We start from the raw sequence: 25,506 nt of genomic DNA, 5'->3' as shown, positions 1-25,506 counted from the left end.
TGTTTCTGCTTAAGAAATCTTGAGATTTGTGTGGATCATATCTATATTACTATCATATTCCTATTCTTTTTTTTTTTTTTACTGTGGCCTCTCATTTGGGATTTTGTTCGACCAGTTTATATATATCAAGAGTATCTGCCAAAAGAGTGAGTGAATGGTGCCTCTAGAGAATACACAGGGTGTGCTCACTAAATAGTATATTGACTACAGATGTGCAGTCTTGCTAGAGAAACCATTTCCTTTAACTTCTCAGTAAGGTTTTATTTATTTATTTTTTGGGGGAAGCATGGAGAATGAATCCTTCCACTAAGTACTGTAGCTCTGAAGTCAGTTTTCAAAATATCAGAAACCCCCTCCCCAGTAACTCGATCATTAAGGCGCTTTTGTGGTGAAGATCTGACAGCTATAGGGTTAAAGCACACAGCACATTAGTTTTAGAAATATCAAGCAGATGTAGACATGTTGTGTTGCCATGACGATTTGGACAAAGAGAGAAGTTACAAAGTTAGCCGGTGATTTACAGTTAAAAAGCAGTGTTTTTCCCTCAGCTGTCTCTTGGTCTGGATGGAAATGCTGGCTCATGCCGTGCGGAGGGTGATCTCATTGACTCACCTCACAAGCTTCCCTCTCACTCCGTTCCTTTCCTCATCTCTCCACACAGAATGGCAACACCGCCTTGGCAATTGCTAGGCGCCTCGGCTACATCTCAGTGGTCGATACGCTGAAGGTTGTAACGGAGGAGATTGTCACCACTACCACTGTGAGTATTGCAGGACGTGTAATGCCTTTGTTCTTCTGAGGACATCAAATGCTTCCCACTGATGGTGCATGCTGACTGACTTCAGATTCATTTGCTGTCTTTCTAGCATATCTCTTGTTTTGCTTTTCCATCAAAAATAAATGTGTGTGTGTGTGTGTGTGTGTGTGTGTGTGTGTGTGTGTGTGTGTGTGTGTGTGTGTGTGTGTGTGTGTGTGTGTGTGTGTGTGTGTGTGTGTGTGTGTAGAGAGACAGAGAATGATGCATTTGACAGAGTAAGTGTAAGTGGCAGCATGAATGTGTAAAGGAGGCGGAGTGCTACTAAACTATATTCATCTGCTCCTGATTTGATTTGATTTATTAAAACTTGATATACCATTCTTCATTGCAAAACAACAAAGCAGTAACAATATAAAGTATAGCATAAAATAAATATAGCAGTATACACAAAAACAAACATAGGGTACATTTGCTGAAGAATAAAATGGTATTAGAGCTGCAGTGACATATTTCATTTTATAGCTAAAGTCGTTCCACACTGGAGTAGTTCAAGGCAATCTACTGCCTAAGGCAAGTGATGAGATGATGCACCTCAGGAAGTGAGGACCAGGGCATCCCCATTGGAGCTTTGGACAAGGAATGGGGATCGAGTGGGAGTATGTGTGGGAATTGAAAAATGTTTGGGGTGGGGGATATGGGTGGGTGGATTACAAATGGGGTGTATAGGGGGTATTTTGGACATAAAGCAAGGCTTGAGTGGGGGCATCTGAGGTCAGGGAATAGGATCTGTGGATATGTGTTTCCAGGCACAAAGTCAATGAGTGTAGAAAACACTGCACTTATCTGTTTATCTGCAGTGCCACTTCCCAATCTTATATTTACTTACTCTATCTGGTCTGGCAAGAGAAGCAGTGCTGGAGTGTATGCCTTGCTGCTGCATGGTCAGGTCTCGTGGCAACAAGAGATGATACACTTCAGCGCTGCTCCTGTTTCCAAGCCAGATGAGGTAATTTAGAACCAAAATTGGGAGGTGGTACACAGCAACACTGAAGCAGTTAATTAGTGTGTGCCGTGCTCACGTCCTTTCAACATACTGCCGCCACCCCCCAAAATTTGCTACCTTTAAGTGGCCTAGAGCAAGTTTCCAGTTTTATTTTTCATTTGATATACGGCCCATCAGTAAAAACCATCTAAGCAGTTTACATATGCATCATAAATTAATGAGAGTAAGAAATGGAACTGCAATAATTATAGGAAAGAGTCTGGTCATTGTGAGATCACAGTGGCCTTCCCCACTTGAGCCAGAACCAAGTATGAATTACACAGGTGGTAAATAGCATTGTTTATATAAAAGTGTTTTAAAGCCTTTAGATTATGAGGATTCAACATGAAGGTTGAGAGGGAGATTGTTCCAGAGAGATGGGGCAACTATAGAGGCAATTGATGGAATCACAATGGAATTGACGAAAGGAGAAATGAATGAAGTGAGCGAAAGGGCATATAAGGCATAAGCATTTGGAATAGAAACAGAGGCACTTCTGACTAACCTATCTTATGGAGCTAAGTTGAAATTTTGTAAGGGATTCTGTCTCATACTGGTAGTCAGTGTTCTTGCTGCAGTAATGATATAACATGTTGGCGTTGAGCTCCCATTATCAACTTGACAGTGGTATTTTGGATGAGCTGTAACCATTTCATATCTTTCAATCGTAATTCCATAAATAATGTGTTGCAGTTATCTAGGTGCTCTAAAATCAACAAGTGAAGCAGTTTTCCTTAAAGTTATTTGATCAAAAAATTATTGAACAGAACAAATCTGCTTCAATTTAAAGAAACACTTTTGGATGATGAGATTTGGAGCTGGAAATGTAGTTGGTCATCAACAACTACTCTCAGAAATTTCAAGGCTCAAGCAGTATTAATATTAATACTATCCATGATAAGTGATGTAGGTAGAGGACGTAGTGCTATAGTGATGAAGGCCAAAGCCTTTGTTTTATTCACATTTAGTTTCAGTTTGTTCAATGTCAACCAAGCTGCAATTCTATTTAGCTTATCAGATGATCGTGATAAATCTGTGAAACTCAGAATTTATATATCATCTGCATATGTGAATGAGGTTAAGTCTAATGGTTGAAATATGTTAAACAGCATTGGTGCTAGTATGGAGTCATGTGGTACACTGCAAGTATGAGAATAAGCAAATGAAGTGAGCTTTTTTTTCTAGAAGACTATGTTTGAACATTGGGAAAGATATAAGCAGATCCAGAAATAAGTCTACTTTCTAGGAGTTCATGATGTTAGAACTGTCCCTCATGGAACTTCCTAATTGCTGGCTGTTTGAAAAATGTCATGTCTGAAACTGTATAAATGTGTGGGTATGCCATACTACTACCACCCCATAGATATTTCATATGTGTGTTTCTTGGCCTTGGTCATGCCTACATACACGCGTTTTTCTGTCAGGCTGGATCTGTTTGGCTGCTCCAGCAGCACCTCTATATGTTATGTTCCATGATATACAATCAAAAGAATCCCCAAATCTTTGGTAAAGAATCAAATGTGCTTCACTAGAACCAAGACTACCACTACCTAGACAAAATAGCTGGCAATTACTCAAGCCAACACTGCTAAAACATACACAAATATATTTGCTTTTTTCTTTCTTTTTTCAACTTTCAAAAGAATTTTGTATAAGAGTACCCTCAGTATATTCCACTGTTTTCAGGCAACCAGATATCTATTGCCCAGTGGCATAGCACTGCTTTCATTGGGCTACTCTTTTTTTCTTTTTTGTGAGTGTACTATTCATATCTTGTAGTGATACAATTGTTATAATGTTTTAAACTAACCTAATCAGTCAATCAATCAAAAACGTGAACTTATCTTTGTCGTTTTGTCAGCGTTCTCACTGAGTCCTTGCTTCACTGACTCAAAAGAACAGGAACAACTGTTAGTCTCCAACTGCCTTCCCCTGGAAGCGCCCGACACTGCGGGTTTCAAATGTCTTTCCTCAGGGACTCGGGACTTGGGTTTCATTAAGAGAAGACGGCTTTAACCCCACCCATTGGCAGCCCTTACTGGCCATTATCCAGATAGTAGCGCTGAATATTCAGATTTTTTTTTTAATCTTCGCAACTGGAGAATTTCTTCCTGGGAATGGAGACTCAAGGAGAAGAGGATACTCCCTCCCTTGAGAAAGAGCCAGCATTGCCTGGATGGAGGACCCCTCTTCTGCAGCCATGTGTAGCAAGCTCCCCAGAGCCTGAAAGTTGGCATTCGGTGCTGGAATGAGGAAGTGCCTGGATGATCAAGGGGTGGAAACATCTTCTGGAGCATAATAGCAGGGCACCAAGAACTCTCACAGGTCAATGACTGTTCTGCTACCAAATGCAAACTGACTGCCAGGACCTCCTGCAGCAGTCTCGCCAGCCATTGCAGTGGAGCAGTGGGATGAGGCAGGAATAAGTGAGGTTCATTCCTGCCCCTGAAGAAAACCATCAGAGCTTCCGGTAGGATGTGGGAGGGGGGTGTAGAGAGTGAAGGGGACTGCTGATGCAAGGGGTGGGTAGGTTCGGGAGAGGGATTTTTTTGGATTGGGTGTAGGAGATAGGTTCAGTTTTGATTTCCGTTTCTTCCAAAATCGAGCAGCCAGTTTCAGTCGCAGATCTAGTTTTGGTCAGGCTCTAGTGTAATTATTGTATCTGGTAAGTTGGATAACTCTACTTTGATGATTATGCAGACTTGCTGATATTTTCCTAAAAGGGCTTTTTTTTTCACTAATTGGGAACTTAAGCTGGCTATTCCTTTAGTTATATGTAATCTTTTGTTGCCTTTCATATCACAGCTTTACTGTACAAGGCTTTTTACTTTTGTTTGGTTTTATTTGATGATTCTAAGATAAACAGATGAGTATTTGATCTCTATCTAAACTTCAACAAATCAACTGTCAATCGTGAATCCACTGGAAGAGCATATACAGTAGCAAAAGCAGAAAAGGTACAGAAAAGGGCATTCTGAATGATAAAAGAGCCAGAATAGCTTTTCTATGAAGATAGGATAAACGGCTCTTCAGCTTGTATAGGAGATGGTTGTTAGAGGTGTATAAAATCATGAGAGGAGTAAAATGGATAAATGGGAAACAGTTGTTTATAAGTACAAGAGAGAGAATGGAAAACACTATGAAACTAACAGCACATTTAAATTAATCGGAGAAAGTATTTTTTCCACTTATCATACAATTAAGCCATGGATTTTGTTGCTGGAAGATATGGTCAAGGTAGTTGGCATAGCTGGGTTTAAAAAGGGTTTAGAGTTTGTGGAGGAAAATTATATATTAGCCATGTAGTCTAAGGAATGCCACTGCTTAGCTCTGTTTTCACTGCATTCACAGCGTGTTTATGGGAGAGTGATCCCAGGATCAGCCAGGCTGATTTTGGAATTTTACATCAGCTGGTGACCTACTGCCCCTGATGCATCCATTTGTACTGGCGAAACATGGCCATGTCGGGCATTTTATGTTGATATTCTGGGAGCTTTTAATCTATTAATGAAGATTGTTTCTTACAAAGTCTGCCTTATTGTTTTATCTTTCGTATTGGATTTGGCCTGCTTTGCTGTTTTTTGACTCCTGGACGTAATGCTGGACAGGATGCTGGACTTTGGCCTTTGGTCTGACCCAGCATGGCACATCTTATGTTCTTTTGGCTTTGTCAGTTCTGGACATACTTTTCTGTAAATAGTATCATATCCATCTCACCTCCATATCTACCCTGCCAGCAATCAGTAGTGTTTTTCCAAACCATTTCAGTGACTATCCAGCAAAAATATGCGTTCAGCATTTCTACATTTTTATTTTTAGAAATCTTGCCTTTCTATTGCATGTTGACCACAGTGTCCCTGTTGAAGTAAATTGAGAATAGAGAATTGACCTGCCATTTAGTTATAAATAGAGGGGGTATTTTATGTATTTATTTATTTATTTGTTGCATTTGTACCCCACATTTTCCCACCTACTTACAAAGGCGCACTAGTGTTTTTTCTCATGCTAAATGCTAAAGATGCCAATAGGAATATATGGGTGTCTCTAGCATTTAGCGCATGATAAAAACACTAGTGTGCCTTTGTTAAAGAGTGAGCTATGGCTTACTAATGAATTGCAAGACACACTCAGCTTGACCAGTAGTCGCCAGAATTTGTAAATGTCAAATCACTGGGTAGCATGAAAGATATTTGAATCCTTAAACAGTGGTGTTCCTCGGGGGGGCTGGCACCCAGGGCGGATCGCCGATGCGCCCCGCCCCCCGGGTGCAGCGCCCCCCCCCCCCGATGCAGCACAGACCCCCCCCCCAGCGAAAGGACTCCCCCGTGAAGGAACCCCCCCCCCGCCGGGTGCATGCCGCCGGGGGGGGGGGGGGTGCCGCGCGCCTGTCCTCCATTGTTCCATGCTTCTTCTCTGCCCCGGAACAGGAAGTAACCTGTTCCGGGGCAGAGAAGAAGCATGGAACAATGGAGGACAGGCGCGCGTGGTACCCCCCCCCCCCGGCGGTGTGCACCCGGGGCGGACCGCACCCACCGCCCCCCCTAGGAACGCCACTGTCCTTAAACAACGTGACCCTAGCTCACTTGGTCCTCAGCTCCGTCTTCAGAATGCCCCCAGTCAGTCTGTTTTTCAGGATATCCACAATAAATATGCATGACAGAGATTTTGCATGTTATGTCTTCACTGTATGCAAATATATTTTCATTGTGGACATCCTGAAACTAGACTGAGTGATCATGTCTGGAGGACTGAATTGAGAATCACTGCCATAGGCTGTCTAGTTTACAATCAAAATCCAAATCTGATGAACTTTCCAATACATTGGGGGAGGGGGAGGGAATCCCTAATAGCCAAATGTCTTCTCCATTTAATTCTGGATATGCTTGGCCTGAATAGATGCTCTCATTTCTGCTGCCTGCTTTGACTTCTGTCTATGAAGTCTTTCCTCTCTCTATACAAACTTAAAGAACCTCCTACCTTCCTTCTGTTGGTTTTCTAAATGCTTGGCAATGTTTGACTCTGAAAGTCTGTCTGAAACACAGATGTATTTGCAGTCTTCTTTTTATTAGAGCAAAGAAAAACAGCTTAGATTATTTTATTAAAAAAGCAAATCTGCAATTATTTTTTAATTAACTCCTGATTAAAGAGGAGTAAGTCCGTATGCAGTAATTATTAACATTATCTTCTTCTAGTCAACTCCTAAATGCTCACCATTCTTTGATCATTCAAAAAATATGTGTACCTGGGTACAAAAAAAACAAAGAAACCTCCAGGTAACTGGATTTGAGAAGTAACAGAGAAAAGCAATTTTGCAAGTTTGACAGAAAGCAAAATTAAAAGTTCATTGAGGACTCAACATGACATACGCAACATAGTTGACTGTTTATAATGCCTGCAGGTCCTTCCATGTCACCCAGCCAGTTAAGGGGGTCTTTTGCAAAGTGTCATTAAACTGAACGCGGGCTTACTGAACGCAAAATCGGGACTACCACCGGCCCAATGTAGCTGCCAGTGGTATTTCTGCCCTGAGCGCGTGCCATTTCCAGGTGAAAAAGAAACCCTCAGAAATGGCTTGCGTGGCGGTAATCTGGCAATGCCATGTGCTGCCTGATTACCACCAGGTTACCGCGGGAGCTCTTATCGCCACCTCAATGTGTGGTGGTAAGGGCTCCCTGCCACATGACCACGTGGTAAGATTTTGCAGGCTTAATCTTCTCAGAATGCTGGAATAGATCATTTACTAGTCTCTAAGGCCACTGTGGCTGCAACTCTTACCAAGAAAGCAGATAAAATTTAGGTTTTAAATGGAGCACAGTGGAAGCTACCAAAATGTGCCGCTGATACTTAGCCCACCATCACATGACCCCCAACTTTAATCTTTGAAGGTAGCTGAACTAAACGTCCCCTGCCTTTTTTGTTCTGCTTACCTCTCTCCTTCATTGCCCATCTAGGATGCGTAACTGGCCACTTCTGCTGTGTTGGCACCTTTACTGTTCATTTGCATTTTGCTGCTCAGTGACAAGTTGTTTGAAATGCATGGGACTCTATAGATAGTGGAGAAGAGGATGCTACGTCATGCAAGGTTCCACGTTAGGAGTCCGGACCAAGAAAGGGATCTAGGTGTCGTCATTGATGATACGTTGAAACCTTCTGCTCAGTGTGCTGCTGCGGCTAAGAAAGCAAATAGAATGTTAGGTATTATTAGGAAAGGAATGGAAAACAAAAATGAGGATGTTATAATGCCTTTGTATCGCTCCATGGTGCGACCGCAGCTCGAATATTGTGTTCAATTCTGGTCACCGCATCTCAAAAAGATATAGTGGAATTAGAAAAGGTGCAGAGAAAGGCGATGAAAATAATAAAGGGGATGGGACGACTTCCCTATGAAGAAAGGCTAAGCAGATAGGGCTCTTCAGCATGGAGAAAAGGCGGCTGAGGGAGATATAATAGAGGTCTATAAAATAATGAGTGGAGTTGAACGGGTAGATGTGAAGCGTCTGTTCACGCTTTCCAAAAATACTAGGACTAGGGGGCATGCGATGAAGCTACAATGTAGTAAATTTAAAATGAATTGGAGAAATATTTCTTCACTCAACGTGTAATTAAACTCTGGAATTTGTTGCCAGAGAATGTGGTGAAGGCAGTTAGCTTAGCGGAGTTTAAAAAGGTTTGGACGACTTCCTAAAGGAAAAGTCCATAGACCGTTATTAAATGGACTTGGGGAAAATCCACTATTTCTGGGATAAGCAGTATAAAATGTTTTGTACATTTTTGGGATCTTTCAGGGTATTTGTGACCTGGATTGGCCACTGTTGGAAACAGGATGCTGGGCTCAATAGACCTTTGGTCTTTCCCAGTATGGCAATACTTATGTACTTATGAGTAGCCTAGTGGTTAGAACAGCTGCCTCAGCATTAGAGAAACCAAGGTTCAAATCCTACTTTTCTCAGTGACATTCCTTGTGAATTGGGGCACGTCACTGCATCCTCTATTGCCTCTGGTACAACTTAGATTATAAGTCTGCTTTGACAGGGAAATAACTATTGCACCTGCTTATAATTCACCTTGAGTTCAGATTTAGAAAAGGCAAGTAATTGAACTGTGAAGATCCAGAAGGTCTTGATGGCATTGGTCTTCATACCCTTCATTCAGTATTTGGTTGAAGAGCCTTTGAAGGCAATGACAGCCATACGTATTTTAGGATAAGCATCTACCAACTTTGTACAGGGGGGGTTGGTGCGGTTCATGGTCATCTTTCCTGGCAGAATAGCTGAAGCTTTTTCAGATTGGATGAGGATATTCTGTGGACTGCAGTTTAGAAATCTTGCCACAGATTTTCTGTTAGATTCTGGTCTGGGCCTTGACTGGGACACTTGAAGACAATTGCTTCCTTCTTGACTGAGCCATCCATTACTGCTTTTCTTTGTACTTAGGATTGTTGTCCTTCCGAAAAGTGGATATGCTCTCTGATCCTAGGTCTATGGCAGATTGGAAAAGGATTTCCTCTTGTTGTGCCTAATTCTTTGCACTATCCATCTTTTCTTTGATCTTTATGGGCCTTCCTGTCTCCGCTGCTGCTACCATGATTCTTTGTGTGATGATGATAGCTCAAAGATGTGGTATATTAGTTTTATTACAACAACAAAAAAAAAAAACACACGTGAACCTCTTGAAACAGGGCAGTGAAGAGTACTTTATTGACAAGACCAGACATGGGCTGTGTTTCGGAGACCAAACGCCTGCATCAGGGGTCTAAAGTAATAAAAAAATAACATTTATATAAAAACAAATATAATGTAAATATCAACATACATAGAAAAATGAAAATACAAAAAGGTTATAGTTTTATGCCACATGTATTACTTAACATTGAGACCAAAAAGTTCCACTTCAGTTTCTTCAGACCCCAAAACCTCTCACATACTTGCAGTGTTCCTTTAAGTGTGTGTTTGCAAGTATTTTGTGGCACATCACACAGCTTTCCTTCAGCAGTAGCTTCCATCTTGCTAACCTCCCATATAAGCCATATTTTGGGAATAAATTTGAAATTGTTGCACAATCAGCACTTTCCCCAATCTCAGTCAAAAATATCTACCATTCTTTGAAATCACTTGTAGGTCTTACGGTGACTTCCTCAACCATTGGCTAGTAACTTAGAAGAAATGGCCTGATCAACCCAATGTCTTTACAGTGATGGACCTGACAGTGTCCCAAGGGATATTCTTAGAACCTGTACTTTTGATAAACTTTATCCAGGAGCTTCTTTGGTAACTCTGTGTTTGGCATGTTTAGACCTTTGCTTTAAGTTCACTTTACATAAAAAAAAGCTTGGTTCTTCATCAGACCTTTTTCGATTGAACACAGCTACTGTGCTTGGACATAGGTGGGACTCCCTTAGCATATTCTGGACTTTGTTTAAAATATGTTTGGAAACTGAGTGGGTTTGCTATGACAAATATTGTGAAAACTTATACAATCAGATATTTTTTATTAATTTATTCTTATTAGATATAGACCAGTGAAAGCAGCTCCTATTTTAATGCTTTGTGAATTCTACTATTAGACAGCAGTGTGTGAAAAATGCACAAGGATGTGAAGACTTTTTTTTGTGCAAGGCACTGCATATATATCTTCAGAACCGCTGGTGGTAAATCAAAGACTTCTTTGTTTACGGTGATTAGTTTAGAAAATGCTTATTGATGAAGTAGATGTTGAATGAAGCATCTGTGTGGCATTCTCTTTATATATATTTCCAAAGTCTTTTTCTTGACTGTGACAAATATATGTTATTATGACTAGCTTATGAATATTTGCTTTTACTATAGCTATAATTTGTTAATTGTGTGATGATTATTTATTCTATTCCATTCCATTGCTTATATCCCACTTAAATCAGCCAAGGAATCTAAAGCGGGTTACGTCCAACTATGAAATAGATCCTAATATTCGTCAAACAAATAAGATTTCAAGGCCTTTCTAAACATTAAATAGGTAGGGATTGTAGGAATGAAAACAAGGATAATATTCTAAATCTTACAAGATTGATAAATAAATGAGTTCTCATGAATTCATTTATGTCGTACATTATTGACAAAGGGAAAACAAATCTTAAATAGAGGTAGAATGAACCATCATCCTATATGAAATATGAGTAATAACTGACTATGAGAAACGGGACAACTACCTGAAAAATCGTATAGACTAAACAAGCCACTTTAAAATCTACTCAAGCAATTACTGCTAGCCAATAAAGGCTATATAATTGAACCTATAATTAGCAGACAGCATCAGAACAATGTTTGTTTTGGAGGCAGTTTCTCCAATAGGTTAGTTTTGTGCATACCATGACAGCAATGAACCTCTCTCCAAAGGCAGGGCATTTGGAGTATGATCTCAGTCTCTCAAATTTAGTGCTACGCTCACCATAGTACTTGCATTGTGTCAAAAAAGCTTCTTTCTGAAGTTCGTAAGATGTAACATGTATAGGCAACTTATCCAGTGTGCTTGAAGTTCTTTTTGAACAAGCCTGTGGCATCCAAAATGATGGGAAATATTTCTGTATCTTTCTGCTACATTTTCTTCATTTCTGACTATTTTTCTTCCCTCTTTCCATGCGATTCTCCAAGTAATTGCTCAGGGCTGACACCTCTATAATCAATACCATCCTGGTGAAATAGGTGTCAGTTCTTTAAGTGCTTAAAACATATCCTTAGTTTGTGTCCGTTTCTTAACCAGTGATACACGTAACCTCTGAAATTAATTTGAATTATTTTATAAGCTGGATGTTGGTGCTGGTGCAACTGTGTACCTCAGGGAGCTGTGTGAATTAAGCCTGACATTTTTAGTATTAGTGAGTCAAACTATGGCGACTTTACATTAGATCAGGGGTCAGAGCAGCAACAAAGACCACTGCTGAAAGAAATGACACTACAGGACAATAAAAAGAAGGCATTTCACTATTTCCATTGTGAGAATGTATTGCACTACAAAGATAGCAACTTCAGTTATGACCCAGCTGCATAAGATTAATTTCCATTACTAACCATTTCCCAAAGCATTACCTTAATCCATTTTAAGACAGTTACAGAAACACATTCATTTCAGTTGCTCTGTATATATTAACATTAGTATAGTAGATTCCTATTAAAAAAATCAATACATTAAGGAACCTAACTTTCTTCCGGGTACAGTTTCATCAGAGGAAATATTATTTATTTATTTATTTACTTATTTGTAGCAGAAGGGCAAAGGGAGCTTGTGCAATAAAGGACTACGCTATGAGGAAACCCCAGAGGGAGAAAACCTGCTTTTAAAATGTCAGCCTGACTCCTGTGATTGATTAATAGTTACTTGAGTCTCTCTTTTTTATTTTTGCTTCTCAACCGGGCCTGGTGGTTTTGTCTCTTTAGACTGTAACAGAAAAGCACAAACTGAATGTCCCTGAGACGATGACAGAGGTCCTGGATGTGTCTGACGAGGAAGGTGAGTCTTACAAGAAAATTCCCTTCATTGTTAATTGCTGTTCTTGCTATCTGTTAATGCAGTGTTTTGCATGTAGGAATTCTGTTGTCTGCATAGTAAGTTTTATCTATAATCTGGTGAAAAAGTAGGATACAGGGAAGAAACAAGAGGACGTCTTATGGAGGAGGAGGAGGTGCCTCAAGATCAGAGAAAAACAGAAAAGTGGGAACATGGAGGAAGTAGTCCCAGGATGTCTTGACACTGGGATGTTACAGATTCTTATGACATGACATAAAATAATGACAGATGCCCTGAAAAACCAGCATCATACATTACTTACCTAAAATAAACCATAAGATGAAAGTGAGTCAGTTCTCTCTTCAGATTTGTAGTTGATTTTATTATTATTTCTTTTTTTTATATATTAGGACCAACTTAAGTTGAATTTCACAATAGGATACATTTGTAACACTTGTGTTTGCAAAAATAATTGTACTTTTTTAATGATGTAATCTGCATTTGTGATCACAGGACTGCTTGAAAAGAGCAGCTGGGGCTCCTCCAGATCTTCTCAGCTATCATGCAGATTCAGCAAATACTGCAGACCATTTTCCCTACCCCCAGTTTCTGCAGCAGCAGCTGCAGCAATTACACATTGACCTCTTTTGCTGTTTGTGATAGTGAGAAAGGGAGCCCCGGCCTCTCTTTTCAAGACATTTGGAACACCAAGGACCTGATGCATAAACTGTTTTTCACCTAGGCAGCACTTGGGAGAAAAATGTCCATAAATCAGGCCCAGAGAGTTTTTATTGGGTATGGATATTTCTTAACAAGGCTTTATTATATTATATAAATAAATAGAGGGGTCTATGTAAAACAAATTCCATATCATCATGCTGATCAATCCATAGACTGGTGGGTTGTGTCCATCTACCAGCAGGTGGAGATAGAGAGCAATCCTTTTGCCTCCCTATATGTGGTCATGTGCTGCCGGAACTCCTCAGTATGTTCTCTATCTCAGCAGGTGGTGGTCACACACAGCAGCAGCTCTGGCTAGGCCTCCAAGCCTAATTTTTAGGTTTGTTGAGTGCCTGGGGTTGAGGGCTCTTCTTGAGCAAGTGCAAACCTGGTGGCGCCAGGTCCCTCCTTTTCTCCCCCCTCCCGCTGGCTCCGTTAAAAAAAAAAAAAAAAAAAATTTGAACGTCCTTAAGGTCGTTTATTTCGACGTTTATTTAAACGTTTATTGCAGCTACTCACTGGGACACCAGGTTGTTACAGCTCGGAGCGAGAAGCAGGTAATTTTTACCTTTTTATAGCGGGCAGGGGGGTTCCCCGATTGATCTCCACGTGGCCTATGGCGTCGGAGGGCGAGGGCGCGAAGAATCGCTCCCCGGACCGCGTGTGCGCTTCTAGCGGGGATGCGGGGGTTTTAAAGTCTGATTCGCCCTTGTTGGGTGTCAGTTTGGAGGCCGGTCAGTGTCCCGGGCCTTCCTCCAGCGCGGCGGTTTTTCCCGCCATAAACGCCCATCCCCCGCTGCTCGCCTCCGCCATCTTGGCCGGCCACTCTGCTCGGACGGCTTCTTCTTGGGCCGCCCTTGAGCTGGGAGATGTTCATGCCATGGCCGCCCTTGATTTGGGCGACGGCAAAAAAGCGGCTAAAGTTAAGCGCCGTTCTTCCCGCACGGCTCCTTCGCGGAGTGTCGCGCCGGACGCCATCTTGGATGCGCAGCATGGTTCTCCCCCGCTCTTGCGAGCGCCGGTTGAGGGTGCGTCTAGGGCTGTGGCCCAGGCTGCTGAATTGCACAGTTTGGGGGGTTTCTCCCCCGAGTTTATTTTGCTGCTGCATCAGGCCTTCCTTATGCAGAACGCTGCCCCTTCTCCCTTGTCCGATAAAGGGGTTGAGGCCCCAGGAAGTAAACGCCCTCGGGTGGATGCCCAGGCCTTAGAGGACGCTGTTTCCTCTGATGTAGATGAGGGCAGCGTATCTAAGTTCTCCCAACGGTCCTTTGGGGATTCCTTGGAGGAGACGGATTCCTGCTCGGATGGAGCGGATGACCCCTCTGCAGCACGGATCTTTCGCTCAGAGGATTTGCCCAACCTGTTAATGCAGGCCATGAGCATTTTGAAGATTTCCTCTCCGGAGGACGTCTCTCCCTCAGCCTCTGTTGGCTCCGCCATTATGCTGGGGACGAAGCGCCCGCCTAGAACCTTCCACGTGCATGATGCCATGCACACCTTAATTTTGGCTCAATGGGATGTCCCGGAAGCGAGCCTCAAAGTGGCTAGGGCTATGTCCCGCCTCTATCCTTTGCCTGAAAGTGAGCGTGAGGCCTTTATTTGGCCTACCGTGGATTCTTTAATCACTGCGGTAACTAAGAAAACGGCGTTGCCGGTGGAAGGTGGCACGGCACTAAAGGACGCCCAAGACAGAAGATTGGAAGCGGCTTTACGGTCGTCCTTCGAGGCGGCTGCCTTAAGTTTGCAGGCCTCAGTTTGCGGCTCATATGTGGCCAGGGCGTGCCTGACGATGGTGCAGCAGGCTTCCCCCTCGGATCCTTCCTTGAGGGCTGACTGGCCGGCCCTGGAATCGGGCTTGGCTTATTTGGCAGACTTACTGTATGATGTCTTGAGAGCCTCGGCTAAAGGCATGGCGCAGACAGTCTCTGCGCGGCGCTGGCTTTGGCTGAAACATTGGTCTGCGGACCACGCCTCTAAGTCCCGCCTGGCAAAGTTGCCTTTTAAAGGCAAGCTGCTCTTTGGGGTCGAGCTGGACAAAATCGTGACCGATCTCGGCACGTTCTAAGGGCAAGAGGTTACCAGAGGTCAGGGCTCGGGCCAGTGCTCGCCCCGGTATCTCCAGAGGACGGTTTCAGGAAGCCCGTCGGTACCGCCCGGGCAAGTCGGGCTCTTCTTCCCCCTCTTCCTTCAAAAGGAACTTCTCCCCAAGCAGCATTCCTTTCGCAGAGACCGCCGTCCCGGAGGTACGCCCTCCAGTCCTCCCCCAGGGTCTCGTACCCAATGACGGGGGTCCTGGTCCATGGCCCAGTGCAGATTGGAGGACGCCTGTCCTCGTTTCTGGGCGAGTGGACCAGAGTAACTTCAGATGCTTGGGTGCTGGAAGTCATCAGAGACGGCTACAAGTTAGAGTTCTGCCGACCCTTAAGAGACGGGTTTGTACTCTCTCCCTGCAAGTCTCCGGTCAAAGCTGTGGCAGTGCAGCAGACCTTGGACAACCTGATCCGCCTGGGTGCGGTCGTTCCGGTGCCAGAAAATCAGATTGGCAAGGGACGTTACTCCATTTTACTTTGTGGTACCAAAGAAAGGAGGTTCTGTCCGGCCTATCCTCGACCTCAAGGGTCAATCGGGCCTTGAAAGTGCGGCACTTTCGCATGGAGACTCTCCGCTCTGTTATAGCGGCAGTGAAGGCAGGAGAGTTCTTGGCTTCCTTGGACATCAAGGAAGCGTACCTGCATATTCCCATCTGGCCTCCTCATCAACGCTTTCTGCGTTTTGCAGTCCTGGGACGACACTTCCAGTTCAGAGCCCTCCCTTTCGGGTTGGCTACTGCTCCGCGGACCTTCTCCAAAGTAATGGTGGTCATCGCGGCCTTCCTGCGAAAGGAAGGAGTACAAGTCCATCCTTATCTGGACGACTGGTTGATCCGAGCCCCCTCTTATGCAGAGTGCGGCAAAGCTGTGGACCGGGTAGTTGCTCTTTTGAGCTCCCTGGGGTGGATCATCAACTGGGAGAAGAGCCAGCTGCGCCCGACTCAGTCCCTGGAGTATCTGGGAGTTCGATTCGACACCCAAGTGGGAAGAGTGTTCCTGCCAGACAATCGGATTGTCAAACTTCAGGCTCAGGTGGACCAGTTCCTAGTAGCCTCTCCTCTTCGGGCTTGGGACTATGTGCAGCTGTTGGGCTCTATGACGGCCACGATGGAAGTAGTGCCCTGGGCCAGGGCTCATATGAGACCACTACAACTCTCTCTGCTGCAGCGCTGGACTCCGATGTCGGAGGATTATGCTGTGCACTTCCCTTGGTCCCGGCAGTGCGCAAGGCGCTGAGCTGGTGGATGCAGACAGACAAGTTGTCTGCAGGAATGCCTCTGGTGACCCCGGAGTGGATTGTCGTCACGACGGACGCCTCTTTGTCGGGCTGGGGAGCCCACTGCTTGGGAAGGACAGCGCAGGGGCTCTGGTCTCCTGCAGAGGCAAAGTGGTCTATCAACCTCCTGGAACTCAGAGCCATTCGGTTGGCGCTTTTGGAGTTCATTTCGGTACTGGCGTTGAAGCCAGTACGGGTCCTGTCGGACAATGCCACGGCTGTGGCCTATGTCAACCGCCAGGGAGGTACCAAGAGCGCCCCTCTAGCCAAGGAGGCCATGAATCTATGCCAGTGGGCGGAAGCGAAACCTGGAACAGCTGTCAGCGGGCCCACATTGCCGGAGTCATGAATGTCAAGGCGGACTTTCTCAGTCGCCATACCTTGGAGCCCGGAGAGTGGCAGCTATCTGCTCAGGCGTTCTTGGATATCACGAAGCGCTGGGGCCAGCCGAGCCTAGATCTGATGGTGTCATCGGCCAATTGCCAAGTGCCGCGCTTTTTCAGCAGAGGACGGGACCCTCGATCCCTGGGAGTAGATGCTCTTCTCCAACAGTGGCCGACACAGGAGCTTCTCTATGTGTTCCCGCCCTGGCCCATGTTGGGCAGGGTGCTAGACCGGGTGGCAAAGCATCCGGGCCGGATAATCCTGGTGGGTCCGGACTGGCCCAGACGTCCCTGGTATGCGGACTTGATCAGGCTCTCAGTCGACGATCCTCTGCGGCTGCCAGTGGAGCAGGGCCTGTTACATCAGGGTCCCGTGGTGATGGAGGATCCCTCCCCCTTTGGTCTTACGGCTATTGAGCGGCAGCGTCTGAGAAAGAAGGGCTTCTCAGACAAGGTCATCGCCACTATGCTGAGAGCGAGGAAGCGCTCTACTTCTACTGCTTACGCCAGGGTTTGGCGTACCTTTGCAGCGTGGTGTGAAGCAGGCTCACTTTCTCCCTTCACTGCTCCAATTTCTTCAGTGTTGGCGTTCCTGCAAGAAGGTCTGGAGAAAGGCCTGTCGCTCAGTTCCCTTAAAGTCCAGGTAGCGGCTCTGGCTTGCTTCAGGGGCCGCCTGAAGGGTGCTTCCCTGGCTTCGCAGCCAGATGTGGTGCGCTTTCTCAAGGGAGTTAATCACCTGCGCCCTCCTCTGCACTCAGTGTGCCTGCGTGGAATCTCAACCTGGTGCTAAGAGCCTTGCAGAAGCCGCCTTTTGAACCCTTGTTTAGGGCATCTCTGAAAGACCTGACGGTGAAAGCAGTCTTTTTGGTGGCTATCACTTCAGCCAGAAGAGTTTCCGAGCTCCAGGCACTCTCATGTCGAGAGCCTTTTCTGCAGTTCACTGAGGCAGGAGTGTCTATTCGCACAGTGCCTTCCTTCCTGCCCAAGATTGTTTCTCGCTTCCATGTGAATCAGCAGCTCTGTCTCCCTTCCTTTCGTAGGGAGGACTACCCAGAGGAATACTCTGCTCTCAAATATCTGGATGTGAGACGAGTCATCATCAGATACTTGGAAGTGACCAATGATTTCCGGAAATCGGATCATCTGTTTGTCCTGTTTGCAGGTCTTCGTAAGGGTCTGCAGGCTTCTAAGCCTACAGTGGCAAGATGGGTCAAGGAAGCCATTGCAGCGGCCTATGTGGCCGCGGGGAAGGTGCCACCTATCCAGCTGAAAGCTCACTCCACTAGAGCTCATGTGGCCTCGATGGCAGAGGCCGGGTCCGTCTCCTTGGAAGAGATTTGCAAGGCGGCAACTTGGGCATCGGCCCATACCTTCTCCAGGCATTACCGCTTGGCTGTGGCTGCTCGGGCGGAGGCCCGGTTTGGAGCTTCAGTGTTGCGGTCAGGGATTTCAATGTACTGCTTCGGTACATCCCACCAGTCTATGGATTGATCAGCATGATGATATGGAAGGTAAAATTATGTATCATACCTGATCATTTTCTTTCCATTAATCATAGCTGATCAATCCATAGTCCCTCCCAGATATCTGTATTGGTTATATTCTGGTTGCATTTCAGGTTCAAGTTTAGTCTTCAGTTCCTGTTCAGGAGGACTTCGTGTTCAAGTTTTTCAATGGATTCTTCAAGAGTTGAGACGAATTTGTGTTACAGTGAGCTGCTGCATTCCTCTCCCCTCCGTTTTACGGGGCTGGATTGAGACTTAAATTCTGCCGGCGCTCCCTCCCGCTTCGTGCGGCAGTAGGGCAGCTTTGTACCCCTCCCGCTTCGGCGGTGTTAGGGTCAGTCAGCTCCTCCCGCGGTTGCGGTTGCAGGATAAGCCAGATCCCCCCGCATTGGCGGGTGTGGTGTCCCTCCCCCGCTCCGCGGGGATGAGCTGGACGGATTCCCCTCCCCCACTTGTGTGGGGATGAGCTGGGTTAATTCCCCTCCCCCGTTTTGGCAGTGGTGAGCTGGGCAGAGTGTCCCTTTGTGGGTGTAATTCTCTAAGTGCTGAGTCCTGCGGATGGAGCTTGGATATCGACATACTGAGGAGTTTCCGGCAGCACATGACCACATATAGGGAGGCAAAAGGATTGCTCTCTATCTCCACCTGCTGGTAGATGGACACAACCCACCAGTCTATGGATTGATCAGCTATGATTAATGGAAAGAAAAATTATCAGGTATGATACATAATTTTACCTTGGAAGGAGGAAGGTTTTTTTTTTTTTTGTTCCACGTTAGGAGTTACGGACCAAGAAAGGGATCTGGGTGTCGTCGTCGATAACACACTGAAACCTTCTGCTCAGTGTGCTGCTGCGGCTAAGAAAGCGAATAGAAATGTTGGGTATTATTAGGAAAGGTATGGAAAACAGGTGTGAGGATGTTATAATGCCGTTGTATCGCTCCATGGTGCGACCGCACCTTGAGTATTGTGTTCAATTCTGGTCGCCGCATCTCAAGAAAGATATAGTAGAATTGGAAAAGGTGCAGCGAAGGGCGACTAAAATGATCGCGGGGATGGGACGACTTCCCTATGAAGAAAGACTAAGGAGGCTAGGGCTATACAGCTTGGAGAAGAGACGGCTGAGGGGAGACATGATAGAGGTATATAAAATAATGAGTGGAGTGGAACGGGTGGATGTGAAGCTTCTGTTCACGCTTTCCAAAAATACTAGGACTAGGGGGCATGCGATGAAACTACAGTGTAGTAAATTTAAAACAAATCAGAGAAAATTTTTCTTCACCCAACGTGTAATTAAACTCTGGAATTTGTTGCCGGAGAAAGTGGTGAAGGCGGTTAGCTTAGCAGAGTTTTAAAAAGGGGTTGGACGGTTTCCTAAAGGACAAGTCCATAAACCGCTACTAAATGGACTTGGAAAAATCCAAAATTCCAGGAATAACATGTATAGAATGTTTGTACGTTGGGAAGCTTGCCAGGTGCCCTTGGCCTGGATTGGCCGCTGTCGTGGACAGGATGCTGGCTCGATGGACCCTTGGAGGCATATTTCAAAGCACTTTGGGAGGCTAAGTTCCATAGGTTTCTATGGAACTTTGGGAGGTTAAGTGCTTTGAAAATGAGCCTCTTGGTCTTTTCCCAGTATGGCATTACTTATGTACTTATGTACTTATGTTTATTGCAGTGGATGTTCATTTGTTAGCATTTGATCTCTAAAAAGCAATTTTAATAACTCATTTTCACCTGTATGTGGCAGCATACACACATAAATGGCCTTTTATAACATGATAGTGTGTATTTTGCTAGTATGTGTGCACAGGTGTGGAGTTTGGGCAGAGTTCTCAAGCGTGCGTGTAGATCATAGAATATACTAACCTACGTGTGTGTATGATTATTCTAGGGGCAGACATTTATCCCAGCTCAAGAGCAGGTGCAACTGTTTACACCTGCAAAGTGGGTGCAATTTCTTTCACTTATGCTACTATTTTATACACACACATAGGCATCTGTGGTGATTACTTTAGAAGCTTTATTCCTGTTTTGGATGTCTGATAATTGATATTTAGACATCCATATTACGTGGATGTCTAAATCCCAATTTTACAAAGCCAGGATATAGATGTCTAAAACTGTAGTATGTTCATGTTTCCACATGGGGGTGCGGTCTGAGCATGTGTTGGGCAGGGAGAGACAAAAATATGGACATCCAACTCTGATTGCAGAAAGAGAACAGATGTCCATGTCCAAAAAGATGGACATCCGCATATAGATCTGGAACTTGGCATGTCCAGGTTATAGAAGGTGCTCCAGTTGAGCAATTCCCCACTGGATTAAGTAAGGGAAGTCATAATAGGTGCCCTGGTTTGCTGTAACTATTAGGCTACTCTTTCACTTGGATGTCTGTGTGGCCATTTTATAATATGGACATTCCTGTGCTGCCACAAAAAAAGACCTCATCCCTTGTTCTGTCCTGTTCGTAGATTGGACGTTTCAGTTTGTAAAATGGATGTTCATACTGAATGTAGCCAACACTTGGAGATCCATTTTAGATTTAACTTTAGATTTTATTAAAAATATATAGTCCACCTTTATCCAAGGCAGATGGGGGTCTTTTACTAAGTGTCAGTACCGCTCGCTAAACAGAAGTACTGCCGGCCTACTGCAGCAGCCCAGTGATAGTTCCCACCCCCAGTGTGTGCCATTTTTGGCGCTACAAAAAATATTTTTATTTTTGTAGCACCGGAGGGTGGCGGTAAGTGTTCCCTCCAAAAAAATGTCCACTGCAGATAACAAACTAAGCTTTAGTAAAAGACCCTCTTAGTGTTTTTCTAGAAAAATGGGGTTTTGTTTTGTCACGCGTATAGGAATAATTCTGTTTCTCCGAGGACAAGCAGGCTGCTTGTTCTCACATGTGGGTCGACGTCCGTGGTGGCTTAGGAAACGGCAAACAAATTTTGTAAGCAAAATAAAAGCAAAGGCTTTCGGGAAAGTTCTGTCATGCATGCGCGAATGACTTCCTACCCGCCGCGTGAGCGTGCCTCTTTAGAATCCAACTCCACCCCCCTAGACCCATTTTTGTTCTGTTCCAGGCTGCATTCTCAGTTGATTTTGGTTTCAGGTCAATCTTTGTTATATCCTCGCCGTTGCGAGGTCCAGTTGACCAATGTTCATTGTTTTGAGTGAGCCTGGTTGCTAGGGATACCCCACATGTGAGAACAAGCAGCCTGCTTGTCCTCGGAGAAAGCGAAGATACTTACCTGTAGCAGGTATTCTCCGAGGACAGCAGGCTGATTGTTCTCACAAACCCGCCCTCCTCCCCTTTGGAGTTGTTGTTATTGTTGTTTCTTGTTTATATGCTTTTTGATTAAACTAAAGAGGCATGCTCGCGCGGCGGGCAGGAAGTCATTCGCGTATGCGCGGTTTGCGCTGCCTGTGCAACGGAACTTTCCCAAAAGACTTTGTTTTTATTTTGCTTTCAAAATTTGTTTGCCGATTCCTGGGCTGCTGCGGACGTCGACCCACATGTGAGAACAATCAGCCTGCTGTCCTCGGAGAATACCTGCTACAGGTAAGTATCTTCGCTTTACACACATATGTGGACATGTACACGCATAAATGACTTTTCTGGCTACTTACTATTGAGAGAGATATGGGGTAGTCACTACTTGTCCTGGGAGTAGTGGCATGGAATGTTGCTAGTATATGCGTTTCTGCCATGTACTTGTGACCTGGATTGACCACTGGGCTGAATGGACCATTGGTCTGACCCAGTGTGGCTATTCTTATGTTCTTACGTAAATATGCACCAATATTTCATGCTGCATGCTTTGCAAGTGGGCATTTGCATTAGGGGATGAGAGAAGCCTGGGCAAGGTGCACATTTATGCATGTAAATTCTAAAATACTATAATCCATGTGCATTCTTATGCCTAGGGAGATCGTTATCTCCCTAGGCATAAGAATGCCTAAGGCGATAAAGATGGAGGAGTAGCCTAGTGGTTAGTACAGTAGACTTTGATCTTGGGGAACTGAGTTCAATTCCCATTGCAGCTCCTTGTGACTCTGGGCAAGTCACTTAACCCTCCATTGCCCCTGGTACAAAATAAGTACCTGAACATATGTAAACCGCTTTAAATGTAGTTGCAAAAACCTCAGAAAGGCAGTATATCAAGTCCCCTTTCCCTTTATAAAATAGGGATAAAAATAGGCTCCCTTTTATAGAATTATCTTTGTGGAGGGCAATTCTATAAAGGAATGTCTAGATTTAGGTGCTGAGAGGGCGTAGAATCGAAGTCTATTCTATAAAGAATAGTGGGCAACTGTTTTTCTTTATAGAGCCAGTACTATCTTCTCAAAGCCTAACCATACACTTAACGTAACAGCTATGTTTTACCGGAGGAAAGGTCTCAACAGACTCCGTATTTTTGGCTATGCAGCTCAATAGTTTGAAGGAGTTCTATCTGTCATCATAGGCAAAAACATCCCAGTTATAAAGTCAATCTTTAAATAGCTTTAGGTGAAAGCACCACTTATCTTATCAGTCATTTCATTCTCCTGTCGCCATTCCGTCAACTCCACTGCCAACACTGACCCAGGTTTCGGACTCACAATATCTGTTGTCCTGCTTCAGGGTCCATGGAAATTCAAATTTGTGGCTGGCGACTCTAAATTCAAACAATACCACAATTAATAGCTTATTCTCCAACTCAACGGTATGTCAAGCGTCTTCTCAGTCCCTCATTTCACTACTAGCAGTTCAATCTCCCGGAAACAACTCCCACTTCCTGCTTCCTGTCTAAATACTCTGGCATCTGACGTCATCCAAACCGGGTATACCAGGTTTGAATTTAAAAGAAATGGATCCACTCTACTCTTGTATTTAACCCCGCAGGGTGTACAGTTTTCAAACTAAAGATCCATCGCTGTTCCTGTTGGATCAGTACTAGCTTCTTGTCTCCTCCTCTGACATTAAACTCCACTTGCTGTAAAACCACACAACGCAATGATTCGAATGCATGTCCTTTTTCCATGCAATGTGTTGCCAATGGAGCTGTTAATTTCTTAATGTGTATGATACTTTTATGCTCTCCCAGGCGAATTGCCAATTTCCTCGTGGTTTGCCCCACATACAATTTGTTACATGGGTATTGGATGCAATACACCACAAAATTAGAGACACATGATGTTTTAGATCTCAACTTATACTCTCGTCCCGATTGTGGATCTTTAAACTTAGCAGTCTCCATCATCACCTCGCACATACGACATGATCCACATTTGTTGTGTCCTCCCTCTCTGTCTTCTTGCCAATCCAGAGGTCTTAAACACGCTGGGGCCAGTATTTCTTTTAAATTTCTACCCCTACTATATGCCAAACGTACTCTTACATCCTTAAAAACAGGTAATGTTTGTACTATAGGCCAGTGCTTGTTAATTATGGCTGCTGCTCTTGTTGCCATATTATTATATCTCCAGACACATGTTGCTGTCTTCATCTCTGTGTCTTCCTCAACAATTCTTGGTGTCAACAGAAGATCACGATGATTGAATTTTGCCCTCTTATAAGCTTTTTGGACTACGTGTTTTGGGTAACCTCTCACTCTTAATCTTTTCTTCAATTCCTTAGCCTTGCTCCTAAAATCTTCTTCCTCCGAACAGATTCTTCTATACCTCAAAAATTGGGATAGAGGCAAGCTATCCTTCAGCATCTGTGGATGGCAGCTGGAATATTCCAGGAAAGTGTTCTTATCTGTGCTCTTATGAAACACTGTAGTCATTAAATTCCTCTCTTTCACTTCAATCAGTACATCTAAATATGAGATACTGGTCTGACTTGCCTGCCACGTGAATCTTAACGCTTGATGTTTCTGGTCTAACTCCTTTCCAAATTCTTCAAGCTCATCCCTATTGCCATCCCAAATGAAGAAGATATCATCTATAAATCACACCCACAATCTTATATTTCGATAATGGGTGGACCCTAACACACTCTCTTCTTCATACCGTGCAACCACTAGATTGGCTATCGAGGGAGCCATCGTCACTCCCATCGCTACTCCTGACAGTTGCTTAAATAATTTCCCTTCAAATTTGAAAAAAATTCTCTTTCATTGCTAGGGAGGCTAAAGTGACAATGAAACTAGTTGGTACTTTCTGATTTTCTCTTCTCTTCAATTCTTCAGTTATTACTCGTATAGCCTCATCCTGTGGGATAACTGTATACAAACTGACTATGTCCATGGTGACCAACCACCAGTATCCAGAATTCTTTCAAACTCTCTCAGACGATTCAAAAAATCCATCATGTCTTTAATATAAGATAATTTCTCCTTTACCAGGGGCCGTAGAAAAGTGTCCACATATATTGAAAGTGGTTCCAATAGGGACCCTCTACTGGATACTATCGGTCTCCCCGGTGGGTCAACCAGCCTCTTGTGCACTTTCGGGAGAGTATAGAACATCGGTATCTGGGGATGATTTTTAGTCAAAAAGGCGAACTCTTTCTGTGTTATATAACTCGCCGCAAAGCCCCTTCCTGTAATCGAAAAAATCTTTTCCCTTAACAACTCCGTTGGATCATGGTCCAATTCCATATACTCATGTGGGTTTCCTAACTGTCTCCATATTTCTCTTGTGTAGTCCTCTCTATCTTCCACTACCACTGAACCCCCTTTGTCCGCTCTTCTAATCACTATATGGGGGTCTCTTTTTAAATCCTCAATCACTTGCTTTTCTGAACCAGGGCAATTAGCATATCTCCATTTCTTGTTATGCTCTAACCTATCTAAATCATTCTGCACTAACTGTTGAAAAATCTGTAGTGCTGGTTCAATCTGGGTTGGAGGGGACCATCTCGATTTTAACTTCACCCTTGAGGTATCAGTCCTTACTTAAGTCTCCTCCCCGAAAAAAGATCTGATATGCAATCTCCATATGAATTTTTCTAAATCCACTCTATTTTGGAAAAGAATCCACTATCACAGTCGGAACAAACGTTAGACCTTTAGATAAAACTTTCAATTCAACACTTGTTAGTTGATGTCGTGATAAATTTATTACCACTGATTCACTTACTGCTGTGATCTCATCTGTGGTCGATCTCTCCTGTCTTGGCTGTATGTTCTCTCTCCTCGACCTCCCTGTCTCTGCTGTCTATCCCCTTCCTCTTCTCTTGCCTCTGTATCCTCTGCCTGGGTCTAAAAAAGGATGAAGAGGGGGAGCTTCTTCCGGATCCAGTGGAATCAGTATCACTGAAATCTA

General features: G+C 44.2%; 1 protein-coding gene across 8 annotated transcripts in view; it reads left to right on the top strand.

Annotated features, from left to right (window-relative positions):
* ANK2 (ankyrin 2) overlaps positions 1–25,506 on the top strand; it is a 512,604-nt gene that overhangs the window by 268,804 nt on the left and 218,294 nt on the right. For all 8 annotated transcript variants that reach the window (XM_030190840.1, XM_030190841.1, XM_030190837.1 and 5 more), the window contains 2 exons: positions 662–760; positions 12,209–12,281. In XM_030190840.1, coding sequence (XP_030046700.1) covers positions 662–760; positions 12,209–12,281 — 172 coding nt within the window. The remainder of the gene's footprint in view (positions 1–661; positions 761–12,208; positions 12,282–25,506) is intronic.

The sequence above is a fragment of the Microcaecilia unicolor genome, chromosome 2 (assembly GCF_901765095.1).
Source record: "Microcaecilia unicolor chromosome 2, aMicUni1.1, whole genome shotgun sequence".
Lineage (NCBI taxonomy): Eukaryota > Metazoa > Chordata > Amphibia > Gymnophiona > Siphonopidae > Microcaecilia > Microcaecilia unicolor.
Note: the sequence above shows the minus strand (reverse complement) of the source record. Positions and strands in the feature narration are given on the sequence as shown.